Genomic DNA, 13,591 nt, shown 5'->3' with positions numbered 1-13,591 from the left:
CTGAAATGGAGTCAAAAGAGGCACTGCATTACCTGTGTCCCTGTTAAATCCCGAGATTTGAGGAATGCACCACTCTTCTCTCACCCCCCCTCCCCACCAATTGGCCAATGGGCTCAGAGACCTCAAGGTGAGGGGAGGAGCTACCTTCTGTTTCTCAGCAAGTGTGTGTCTCCATCACTGCTGGGGCTGTCCCCCTTGGCCATTTGCCCCAGCAAGTTCCCCACCTGTTGAGGCAGGTGGGTGTGGTATATTCTCAAAAGCCTTTGTTTTATAGTGCAAAAGGTCGTTCGAGACAAATCAATTATGTCATCTCCAGATAAATAACAACCTTTTAAAACTCAATACCTACTCCACAATTGTATCAAGTGAAAATTTTGATGCTCAGATTTGCTGCCTTATTGCTTCAGTTCAGGATTCTCCTGCCATCCTCTTCCAGAGTGTAAGGGACTGATTCAATTTACGCCAGAGACAGAGCCACCCCAGGAACCTTAGGTCAAGGGAACAAAAACCGATGCCTCTTCCCTCTCCTGCCACTCCTTGGGTCCTTTGCAAAGTCTGAGAATATACGTTTTCTGTATTTTCCTTTCTCACTAATTCATTACCAATATATTTGTATGTGAATAGATTTTTTTTCCTCCTAATTAGTCTTCTTTCCCCTAATTTACTATGTCATAATGTGGCATCCTAATGATTTCTGTGATAAGGGTTTGTAATGTTCCAGACAGTGGATTGTGAAATGAAGCAAGAAGAGGAAGGTGCTTTCAGAGATGAAGATGGTTTAGTTACCTGAACTAGTAGAGGGAGAACAATTTCACATCCTGAGAGTGTCTGGACTCGTTTCTTGAAGTACTAGAGTCAGCTTTGGCATAATTCCAACAGTGAATGAGAGATGGATGGAAGCCAAACCCTGACATAGTTCTGTATGATGGACTCTGTAAATCCAGCACAGCAATGAATGAAAGGATTACTTGAAGGAGTAACAATGGGAAGAAAATGCAAGAGAGTAAAAAGGAATTTGGTAACATTTTTTTAAAATTGCTAGAATGAGGCAGTGGTTCTTTCAGAGCAAGACACTGAACATTAAATATTGTGGCCAAATTGAGATGATTTTATCTACCCTTGTTTTCGCTATACTGCGCTCTTCTTTTTCCCTGATAACTACTGGACTAACATATCTCAGCTTTCACAGATGAAGTTAGTATATTTGCATTATTTTTTGAAACAAGGCACATGTTTTCCTCCTTTGAACAGGTTGAATTTCATCATTAAGGCACTTAATGCACAATTGGACGTTGATCTGGTGCAGTGTAATGTAACATTAATGTTGGGGGCTAGGTCATTCAGTAGATAAGTGCATTTTCTTTTTACTTCTGAAGACTTGGTTTATGTCAAAGGCATTAATAAATTTTGATAGTCTCATTTGTGTGCCTTCCAAGCCCAACACACAATTGGGCATGATTGGCTATCCAGAGATGATAATAAGTGGAATAGCGGGAATGTTGAAAGTCAGGATTAAGATTCAGCATCTTTTTGCCCTATTTCTGACTCTAGCTGGCTTTGTTGGACTGTTACCTGTATAGACACTATTTTTTTCTTAAAGGAAAAGATTAATCTAACCTATATTTATCCTGTTGGTCCTTAGTAACTATAAAACCCACAGCATAGAATAACTCATCATCCGGTTCAATGTTGAAAATGAATCATCATAACTTTTGTCTGCATCCTTCTCTTTTGGACAATGATGAACAAAAAATTGATGCAATTACAGGGAAGAAAAATATGATTTGATTTTTTTTGAGTGGAATAAATGTGTTCATCCTAATTCATTGCTTCGTGGAAAGCAGCTGACACAGGTACCTTTCAAATCCACACAGAGTGCTAATAGAATATAACATGACCATCAGAATCTGCTGATAGGTGGCACAGAACTTGAACCTGAATGGATATGGCACATACCCACATATGTGGAGAGAAACTCTACATTTCAATCAGGGTGTGAAAGTCACAGACAAGTCACCAGGAGGAAGCTCACACCTTCTGTGCCTACTAGTATATTGCTTGGGTGGAGGCTGTTGAACAGTTAATAAATCAAATTCTGCATTTTTAATAATTCTCTTTACTGTTAATAATACCCCGAATATTTCTTTAAAAGGATACACATTTAAACGTATAGTTTTACTGTGACTAGCATAATTCATCTAATCTATACAGATAATTATAATGAAAATCATTAGTGAGCTTGTAGCATCAGATAAAAAAGTAAAATTAATGAAGAAATAGAAGTAATATCAGTGCTTACTGATAGGACATTTGTTTTCTCGAGACGAAATTCATTCCCATTTTTCAGGGCTGGAGTGGGTTTTAGGTGGTGCATTGACATTATGTTGCCTCTCTGTACATGGGGTGAATTTAATCTTAAGTGGTTATGTGATGAAAAGAATTAGATCCAACTTTGAAAAAGCCTCACTTCTTACATAAAATATTGGTGTAATTTGTATAAAGTATGCATCTTTCTTTCAGGGCATATACTGTTTTTATGTGATGGAGTTCTTCACAAGTGTCGTAGCTGTGCATAATGAATGAAAATAAAACAGCTACACTACATTTTCAAGATGTTAATTGCATTTTATTTATTGTGTAAGCTTAGGGTGGTATTTTAATGCTGTCTAAGAGGAACACCACATCTTAAAGAAGGCCCTGATTCCTTTCTCAGGATATTACATCAGCGTAGCTATTTCATTGGATTCAGAGTAACAGCCGTGTTAGTCTAGCTGACAAAGGAGGTGCTGTTGTCATCATGAATAGGTCAGAATATGAACAAGAGGCTGCTCGGCAGCTCTCCCCACACCACTTTCTACAAGCCATTACCCTATGATCCCACTGAGAGTTACCAAAAGCAACTACAGCATTTGCGCAAGAAACTTCCTGAAAAAGCACAAGATCAAATCCACACAGACACACCCCTAGAACTCCGACCTGGGATATTTTATCTACTACCTAAGATCCATAAACCTGGAAATCCTGGGCGCCCCATCATCTCAGGCATTGGCACCCTGACAGCAGGATTGTCTGGCTATGTAGACTCCCTCCTCAGGCCCTATGCTACCAGCACTCCCAGCTACCTTTGAGGCACCACTGACTTCCTGAGGAAACTACAATCCATCGGTGATCTTCCTGATAACACCATCCTGGCCACTATGGACGTAGAAGCCCTCTACACCAACATTCCACACAAAGATGGACTACAAGCCGTCAAGAACACTATCCCCGATAATGTCACGGCTAACCTGGTGGCTGAACTTTGTGACTTTGTCCTTACCCATAACTATTTTACATTTGGGGACAATGTATACCTTCAGATCAGCGGCACTGCTATGGGTACCCGCATGGTCCCACAGTATGCCAACATTTTTATGGCTGATTTAGAACAACGCTTCCTCAGCTCTCGTCCCCTAACGCCCCTACTCTACTTGCGCTATATTGATGACATCTTCATCATCTGGACCCATGGAAAAGAAGCCCTTGAGGAATTCCACCATGATTTCAACAATTTCCATCCCACCATCAACCTCAGCCTGGTCCAGTCCACACAAGAGATCCACTTTCTGGACACTACAGTGCTAATAAACAATGGTGACATAAACACCACCCTATACCGGAAACCTACTTACCGCTATTCCTACCTACATGCCTCCAGCTTTCACCCTGACCACACCACACGATCCATCGTCTACAGCCAAGCTCTGCGATACAACCGCATTTGCTCCAACCCCTCAGACAAAGACAAACACCTACAAGATCTCTATCAAGCATTCATACAACTACAATACCCACCTGCAGAAGTGAAGAAACAGATTGATAGAGCCAGAAGAGTTCCCAGAAGTCACCTACTACAGGACAGGCCTAACAAAGAAAATAACAGAACGCCACTAGCCGTCACCTTCAGCCCCCAACTAAAACCCCTCCAACGCATTATTAAGGATCTACAACCTATCCTGAAAGATGACCCAATACTCTCACAAATCTTGGGAGACAGGCCAGTCCTTGCCTACAGACAGCCCCCCAACCTGAAGCAAATACTCACCAACAACCACATACCACACAACAGAACCACTAACCCAGGAACCTATCCTTGCAACAAAGCCCGTTGCCAACTGTGCCCACATATCTGTTCAGGGGACACCATCACAGGGCCTAAGAACATCAGCCACACTATCAGAGGCTCGTTCACCTGCACATCCACCAATGTGATATATGCCATCATGTGCCAGCAATGCCCCTCTGCCATGTACATTGGTCAAACTGGACAGTCTCTACGTAAAAGAATAAATGGACACAAATCAGATGTCAAGAATTATAACATTCATAAACCAGGCGGAGAACACTTCAATCTCTCTGGTCACGCAATTACAGACATGAAGGTCGCTATCTTAAAACAAAAAAACTTCAAATCCAGACTCCAGTGAGAAACTGCTGAATTGGAATTCATTTGCAAATTGGATACTATTCATTTAGGCTTAAATAGAGACTGGGAGTGGCTAAGTCATTATGCAAGGTAGCCTATTTCTCCTTGTTTTTTCCTACCCCTCACCACACCCCCAGACGTTCTGGTTAAACTTGGATTTATGCTGGAAATGGCCCACCTTGATTATCATACACATTGTAAGGAGAGTGGTCAGTTTGGATGAGCTATTACCAGCAGGAGAGTGAGTTTGTGTGTGTGTGGGGGGGGGGGGGGGGGCGTGGGTTGAGAAAACATGGATTTGTGCTGGAAATGGCCCAACTTGATTTTCATGCACATTGTAAGGAGAGTGGTCACTTTGGATAAGCTATTACCAGCAGGAGAGTGAGTTTGTGTGTGTGGTTTTTGGAAAAGGGGGGGGGGGTGAGAAGACCTGGATTTGTGCTGGAAATGGCCCAACTTGATTATCATATGCATTGTAAGGAGAGTGATCACTTTAGATAAGCTATTACCAGCAGGAGAGTGGGGTGGGAGGAGGTATTGTTTCATGGTCTCTGTGTATATAATGTCTTCTGCAGTTTCCACAGTATGCATCCGATGAAGTGAGCTGTAGCTCACGAAAGCTTATGCTCAGATAAATTGGTGAGTCTCTAAGGTGCCACAAGTACTCCTTTTCTTATTTCATTGGAGTTATTCCAGATTTACACTAGTTTAAGTGTAATGAGATTCAAGTGCTAAAATCTGAAAGCAAAGTGAATTTAGAAATTGTGTTAAAGATTAAAGACATTTTCTAAATTTCTAATCCTGCAGTGTGGGGATTTGAAATCTATCTACACCTTTTTATGGTGCCTTTTTATGCACTGATAGCCTACTCATGATTGACCGAGGTCATTCAATCTCATGGTGACAAATTCCATATCCGCAGTATGATTTTGATGTGTTTTTGTAAATATTTACATGAAATATATATACATTTACAGAGAGTACATAATGACCATGCTGAAGATGTGGAAATTGTCTGCCTGAAAGTGCACTGACCTCACCGCTCATAGTTGGCATAGCAAGCAGTTAAGAGAACCTCTGTTGAGTGTAAACAAATTCTGTACATCCTTAAGTCTAGGTGTCTCTGATGTTAATGGCAATAATGCATTCTCTTTACCTCCTTTTTTATTTTCTTTTTTTTGTGTGTCTCATGATATCTTCTTGGTAGGCACTGGTTAGTGAATCTCACATTTTTCGGAGGTTTGTTTCAGATGAGCATCCAAATGTTCAGACACTTATTTATCTAACCTTATCTGAAGCTTTGAGGCCGATGTCTTGTGACTGTCTGGAAGTTCCTGGCTCTCTTTACTGACCACCAGCATAAACCCAAACTATCCATGTGAGATTATCCTTCCCTCCCTCCCGCCCCCCAGCTCTGCCTTCAGCTGCAGTTAAAGGGTTTTTCCCCATTGCTTTGTCCATTCATCAGATCATTTTCTGGAGGAAGTTAGGACTCTCCTCCCAACTCCTTTCCCCTCTATTCATTGGAATTCTACCATGAGCTGTTTCAGAACCCAGCATTGCCAAAAGCTTCCCTGCTTTGTATTCTGGTGCTTTAGTCCCCACAGTGCATTGTGTCTTCCAGAAGTATTAATTAAAAATTTTCAGAGCACAGCAGTGAGGATTCTACTAATGCCAGGCCCTCCACTGTAGATCAACCAAAAGTAAGAAGTGTGTTGTGGTTTGACAAGAGAGTGGAGACTGGTGGGTAGTGAATGACTGCAATAGCAATGATTTTGAGTCTCTTCCTGTCATTTCAAGAACAGGGAAGAAGACTGGTGGGGTGAGGTGGATGGAATATCATCGTAGATTGACTTTTTTTAGGAAGCTTGAAAAAAAAATAAATATGAATTAGTATTAGTAAAGCTTTTTAACGAATCAGCTCATCCAACAGTCAGATTTATGCCTTCTGCTTTTTGTGGCTTCACTGTGCTGACACAATATAGGACAATTTACAATGATCTCCATTTAAAGGTCAACATGAACAAATAGTGGTAGTTGAGATGCTTCCCCCTATTCTAAATAAATAGGAAATAATTTGAGATATTACTGTTTGGTAACTATTAGAAAATGTTGACTTTTTAAGCCAAAACCAGTATTATTCCAGATTTTATTTTTTATTTTATTGATTCATTTATGTCTGCTGTGCTTACTAAGAGGTATTTCTATGGATGTTTTCTGTCCCCTTGGCATTGAAGGGGGAAGGAATAAATTTTCAAAACACCAGACACAATATTCATTAGGTAATGCAGAAAACATGTCTATGGAAAGATACCTTTACTTATTTGGGGAAATCAGTATAACTGATGCAATGATAATATAAGGTGAGAAGGAATGAGTGCAATGTTAATCATTAACAAAAGCAAGTTGATTATCAAAAGATTAGAAAGGATTTGTACATATCAACGTAAAGAGGGATGTAATAATTGAAGCCAGAGTAAATTAAATACAAAGGGAAAGATTTATTGTAATTTCAATAAGAATGCATATGTTTTACATAGAGAAGGGGAAATGAAGCATCTGTGCTACTGGTTTCCCAGCATCTTTTATAAATAGTTGAAAAGCTTTTGCATGTTTTAGTTTGAGCATTTTAAAATTAATTGTTTACGATATTTTGTCAGCTTGTCTGGTTGCAAAGGGGGGTTATATTTATTTAGAAACTTCCCTACAAGTTTAGTAAAGCCTTTATCTTCAGTTTCTTGTAAATTTTGTATCCTTATTGATTTTCTTGTTGCTAATGAAATACTTTGGCATTAACCAATTACATAAATATTATTGCTGCCTTTATTCTTCTTTTAAATGGATGTGTAGTTTTGGTGCCTTGTTGTTACTTAATCTGCTGGTCAATTTATCTCTCTGCCATTCAAACCATTGAGGCTGCTGTATTATTCTTTCAATCGCTTCTTCTTGCATCTTTCCCTAATAATTTATGTGATCTAGCTGTGTAACTCTGACCAGAAAAATATGGCAGCACACACAGCACTCTCCCCAGTAGAGCTACCCCAACATGCAAAAGGGAATGGAATGTCTACTCCGTCCTTTCCTGGTTTAAAATGCCTCTTGACCATTCCTTCCCCACACGCCTCAAAGCTAGCAGCCAAATTCTGTCTGGATCCGCATTATAGTGCTGGAGGTAAAAAAGACTCCTTGTGGCTTCTATCACCTCTGGCAAACTCACAAATTCGGAAGCAAAATTCAACCCAGAATCTCTTCAGTGTTTTATCCAAAGATAATAGATTTCCCCATCTTTTTTCTTTAAAAGGTCTCCAAAAGCAGATGAAAGAAGGTAGTTACACTTCTTTAAAACAATATTTAAAAAATATAGTCAAACTTGAGGGAAGAGATTTAACAGACCTCTGCTTAAAGGTTTATTTTTTAACTGTCTTATTATTTAGCCCTGCTCATACAGAACAATGATATTAACACTGGCAGACACAAGTTCCTTGTTTACAGTAAAGCTCCCCTGATTGCTACCACCTGTGAAGCTGCACCATGGTTATCCAGCAATGAGAAACTTTAAGCTCAGTGTACACAAGATCCTGAATGAGTGGGTGCATACTTTTCACTAACATTGATAGATGCTATATGTTATATGCACTTTGAGAGAAGAATAAACTACATAGACCATTCAGTGATTTAGGATAGTTGTTGAGACCGCTTCCTGCTGAGATCAACAGAAGTTTTGTCACTGACTTCAGATACTGCTTAATTTCACTTGGGCACAGTCTGACTAAGAGGCTTTACTGTTTATAGCAGTAGTGTTTTGGCATTTTTTTTAAACATTTTGGCTAGTTCTGTAAATACAAGGTATCTGTGAGATGATCATGCATCAGAGTTCAGCATAATTTTTTATTTCAGGAGTTCAGGAGAACTGAGGGATTGTTTTAATATCCACTCACAAAATGTGGTTATTGGCCACTCTTGGGTGGCAAAACTACCAGGGGTTCTGCAGGTTATCACGAAGAAGTGCCAACCAAAACTTTATGCTATGCCACACCATTATATAGTCTATCTAGTTTCTTTTTATTCTACCCATCTCCTTAGTTTTTATACTGCCGTATTATACCAAAGTTTTTGGGCCCCTGTAATGCTGCATAATCTGATTGTTTAAAATAAAATTGGCAATATTTTTTTTTATCTATGAGCCTATAAATCCATGTGCCCTTAAAGCCCAATCTTATATTATACTGAGCAATTCATTGTGTGTTGAGAGTCCTTGACACGTTGTAAGATCAGATTCTTAATAACCAGGAGTACACATGGACTATCTTATGAGTCAAAGGAGAAAAATATAACTCTTGCATTTAAAATATCTCAAAAGTTAATCTAAAATAATAATATTTGTTTTACTCTAGCATAGTTATGGTCAGGAGTCAATTGTACTGAGTGCTATACAATCACAGACCAAAAAGTTTTGCTATACATGAAAATGTCACTGTCTTAATGTCTCAGGACCTTAAAGGACGGGAAGCAAGCACAGTGTCTCGCAGCAGAACCTGGAAACTCATTTCTAGTTGTACATTAAAAATGTCCCATTTCTAGCTCTGCAGGGTTACCTGTCCCTGCTATAGGCCATAATAGTCTTTTACACACCTCAGCGCAAAGTAAGTTTTTTGGGGGTGGGAGGTTATGGGAGAATTCAATATTTAGGAGGAAAGAAGGAAACACTTTTGTGGAAGTTTGATTTAAATTACTGACAACATTAGTGATGACACAACTGTTTGAAGCTGCACAGTGGTTTTAAATGTTAGAATAAGTCCTTAGAAGCTGGGTTAGTGAGCAGAGTGCAAGTGAACCTGTCAAATGTGCATGATAAATTCAAATTATCTTATGACTCTACAAATTATCTCATGAATATTATTTCCATGTATGTTTGTATCTGTGCATTTAAGAGGATAATTGTGGGACAGGATGAAGTATGAAACTTTCAACACCAGTTCAAGCAATGATGGAAGGTAGTTACCATTTAATGTGTGACATGATTGTGTGGTCTCACTCCCAAGTTCATAATGAACAGCTGTGGGCGTCTCAAAAACCCACCACTACAGCTGCCATCCTGGTACATATGCTTAGTGGAGGCATGTAGACTCAGACCTGACTCATCCCTATACATGGTCCTCACAATTAAAGGATGATACACCTTGGAAAGGCTTGTACTTATATTTGCCATCCTGTGGTTAAATAAATATTTTAGTCTCTCCAAGACTGTTAAACCAGTGTTTTCCATAAATACTGAGCACCTGCTCTAAAACCGACTTAAGTCAATGGAAAGACCAGGACATTTAAACAACTTGGTTTTGATGCAACAGTCTCCAACAGCTATTTGGAAAAACTCTTTGGAAAGACTGTAACAAAAGTATGATGTTGCTGCATTTCTCTTGAGAACACAGATGGATTTCTGTAGGATTTATATTTTGAGAAGAAATTCTGACGCCTATGACCATCAAGTCACAAAAATCATGAATGCCTTTTATCGTGAAACTTTCCAGAAAGGTGACCAATGAAATCAGAATTAATAAATAAATAAGCCTTGGTAGGCACATTTCCCTCTGCCTTAAACCCTCAGCCCGTCTCACCTCACTTCTTGTCTGATTTCATGTTCACTGCAAACATCTGATTACTTTAGTTAGGATGTTCTAAAGAATCTAAATCTGTCATCGCTCGAACCCATCACTGGATGTCAGTTTGGCTCCGTATGGTATAAACCAATCTTTTTTTCCTCCTAGCAATAAAATACTTGTCCCCTCACCCCTTTCACTACAGTTGGAATGGGCATGTATTGCATTAGCAGGTTTTTAGATAATATCCATTCAGATGAGAAGAACACCTGTGTGGCCTTAAGGAGAGTATTGCTGGGATTTCTTTAGGCATGTGAAAGGGTTAATGGAAGTTTTGATCAAGACATTTCAAGTATCTAGTTGTTCCTAGTTTTAAAGAAAGAGATTTTTATTATAGTATTTTATGAACAGAGCTGAACTAGCTTTGCATCTACACATTGTCAGGAAATGGGCCTTTTTTTTCTTTAATTTGTAAAAGATAATGTTACACATCTGAGTTTAATAGAAAGCTTGAAGTGATTTAATTTTTGCCTATGCATGCACATAACGGGTATATGAAAGACATACACTTTAGTAGTTCAGATAAATGAAAATGCAAGCTGTAGTACTAGAATCAGAATAGTATTAGAATCATTGTATAGTGTTTAATTACCAGTCCACATTTACTAGATAAAGGAGAGGAGATGTTTCTGCAGGAAACTATGGGGAAACGTTAGGAATTGCTGATTCAAACAGACAAGTGAGGAGGCATTGTACATAAACTCAAATAATTTTTATCCTGATGATTGGACAGCCTACACTTTATAGAATTATGCTATTTTAATAATACTAATATGTTTCACATCTCTTTCTGTTTAATCCCATCTCCTTTAGATGTTGTACAGGTGGAATTTATTTTTAATTGCCTCTGGGTTGTGAACTGGAAATTGCATTAAATTATAACTTTGTTTAAATGTTAAGAAACTAAAGGAAGCATTCTGTTGTATATCTATACCAGCAAACTGTTTATGAAGAAACAACAGATGTGGTGACTGAAGGTATGACTGTGGAAACCACATATGTGCCTTCTGCATACCTGGCAGAGATCCTTCGACTCCTGCAAGCATTGTCTGAAGTGGAAGACCTCCTTAACTCTCCTGATCTGCAGGGCAGGGACTGTGAGGATCTCTTCAAACAAGAAGAGTGTCTGACGGTAAGATGCAAGTCTCCTAATAGGAATATACACATCTTAATTTATAAAATATGGGGACACTGCAAAGTCACTTGTTTTATCTGGCCTTTGAAGAGAGAGGTAGGGAGATTGAGGTATAGGCTACCTGTGTGTGTGTGTGTGTGATAGATTATATACACACATGAAACAACTAAAACTAAAAGCCTAATAGAATGTGGGTGGGTTTTTTACATTATATTTCATGGCAGATCTCAGAGGCTTATTATATTAGAGGGCTATGTCAGTTGTGTAATTAGATTCATTGGGTAGAAAATATTGTCAATCAAATACTAAATTCTAGGCAAGAAAAAAAATACTTTGCAGGAGAAATTATGAAACCTGGAAAGTCACTGGGCCTGATTTTCCATCACTTACACTAATGTAAATCATGTGTAGTTCCCTTGAATTTGGTGGAGTTACTCCAAGGTAATTGGTGTAAGAAGAGAGTCAGATCAGTATCATAAACTGAACTAGATGAATGGTTTGTCAGTTTTTATGTAATAATACTTGTGTCAGAAGGAGCTTTTTTATCACTAAAAATAAGTGCTATATATGATGGTAGCACTTTCAAGTTGTAAAAGAGAATGAACAAAAGACCATATTTTTATCTTTGCATTTAGCATTTTCTGAATAATTCCTTTAGCCCATAAATGGTTACTTACATGCTCCTTCCACAGGTAGATAAATAGAAAATTTGTTAGCCCTAGGAAATTGGGATGTTCTCAGCCTATTAGCAATTATATTATACCTATATGATAACACATGAATAAAGTAGTGGTGAAAGAGAGAGACAGGATTATTTCTTGTTCAGCAGATCTACATTTCAATAGTCTTGAAAAAGCAGTAGGATATTTCTTAACCCACTTGTAGTTGAGTTTCAACAGATTCAAGTGCTTCTAGGTACTGTATACTGACTTTCCCTAATCAATTTCTGAAGCAGACAACATGCCAAAGTTATTGTCATTCTTTATTTTAAGCAATTGCCCTTGTTAGAATGGTTTGTATATATGCAAAAATGTCATAAAACATGTAAATTAGTGCTAATGAGCTACCACTTGGTCCTTGTTTATACAGTTTCTGTGTTAATGACTAGCTTGGTTGGAGGAGCAGTGACCCAGCAAGAAGCTTATTGGCAGTTGAGTAGCTCCCTATTAGTGCTCCTTAATGCCTTACACTTGTGCTGTCTTGGTCTGATTTACATCCATCACTAATCACTTGTTCATCCACACATATTTGATATTATTATAGCTGACACCAACTTTAATGATATGATTGCAGTGGTTACAAGTAAGTATTGCCAGAGGTTTAATTTAACTGAGCTATTAAATTGTCAAGAGATGCAGTTGTGGGCACAGTTCCATCTTTCTCACAAATAAATCTCTTACAACAGTCAGATGGATCTTGCACATTCATGGGCTTTTGGAAGGGGTATAGGGTTGGGTGTATTTTTTTTCCTCTGAGTCTCTTTAATGAATATTTATTTCCTAGTAAAAGCATTCATCATTGTCATTACCCCTCAGTAAAAATAGAAAAGTAGTGCATAAATTGTACAGCTGCTGGTTGGGGAAGGTTTGAAATTAAATTGTGGTTGATTTTTTATCCCTGACAGATTTGCATGAAGCAAATTCCAGGATAGTAGTGGAAATCTCTGTGTTTTTAAAACTAATTTTGTGATTTTCTTCTTAAGTCAAATAATTATTTGCTATTTTAATTAAAACTTCAAAAGAAAAAAACTTGTGCACAAGAACCTTGCAATGATAACTGCTTTGAATAATTTTCACAAGAATCATTATGTATGGGAACATCTAAATGTGGGATTTCTTTAGCTGTTATGGACAATCCAAACTACTAATACATTGGAAACATCAAGAACCATGGCAAAAAAGTTGTTTTAATCATTGACTTGGCTGATAATTCTCACATTGGCTATTTATAACAGAGAGTGAATGGAAAATGGAAAATGTGAAAATGTTTCTGTAATTGCAATACAAGTATTGTGCTAATGTTTAACCTATCTTAAATTTATAAGGACTGTATGCATTTATTTGGTAGTTTTTCGGATACTGACTTGCAGGAATGTTTTCTTCATTCCCAGGTTTACTAAATGGAAGGATCTGATGGTCAGGGCACTTAAATTAAATCTCATGAAGGAAATAGTCACAAAATTTGCATAACCTCAAGTGGATTACTCACACTTTCAGGCATGTGAACCTATGTCTTCTGTGTTTTGTACTCCATCAAACCCACTGTTATTGTTTTAACAAATTAAAACATGACAGTTCTTTCAAAAGAACTCCCATTGAATAGAGTGGGCACATT

General features: G+C 38.2%; 1 protein-coding gene across 3 annotated transcripts in view; it reads left to right on the top strand.

Moving 5' to 3' along the window:
- The window catches only part of DMD (dystrophin), a gene marked incomplete at both ends in the record, with an annotated part of 1,846,964 nt that overhangs the window by 783,036 nt on the left and 1,050,337 nt on the right, over window positions 1–13,591 (top strand). For all 3 annotated transcript variants that reach the window (XM_084636024.1, XM_084636023.1, XM_084636025.1), the window contains one exon: window positions 11,060–11,254. In XM_084636024.1, the coding sequence (XP_084492150.1) occupies window positions 11,060–11,254 (195 nt within the window). The remainder of the gene's footprint in view (window positions 1–11,059; window positions 11,255–13,591) is intronic.

Source organism: Lepidochelys olivacea (assembly GCF_965140295.1).
Source record: "Lepidochelys olivacea isolate rLepOli2 genome assembly, chromosome: 1".
Classification (NCBI taxonomy): domain Eukaryota; kingdom Metazoa; phylum Chordata; order Testudines; family Cheloniidae; genus Lepidochelys; species Lepidochelys olivacea.
The sequence above is the reverse complement of the archived record's forward strand: the minus strand, read 5'-3'. Positions and strand labels throughout refer to the sequence as shown.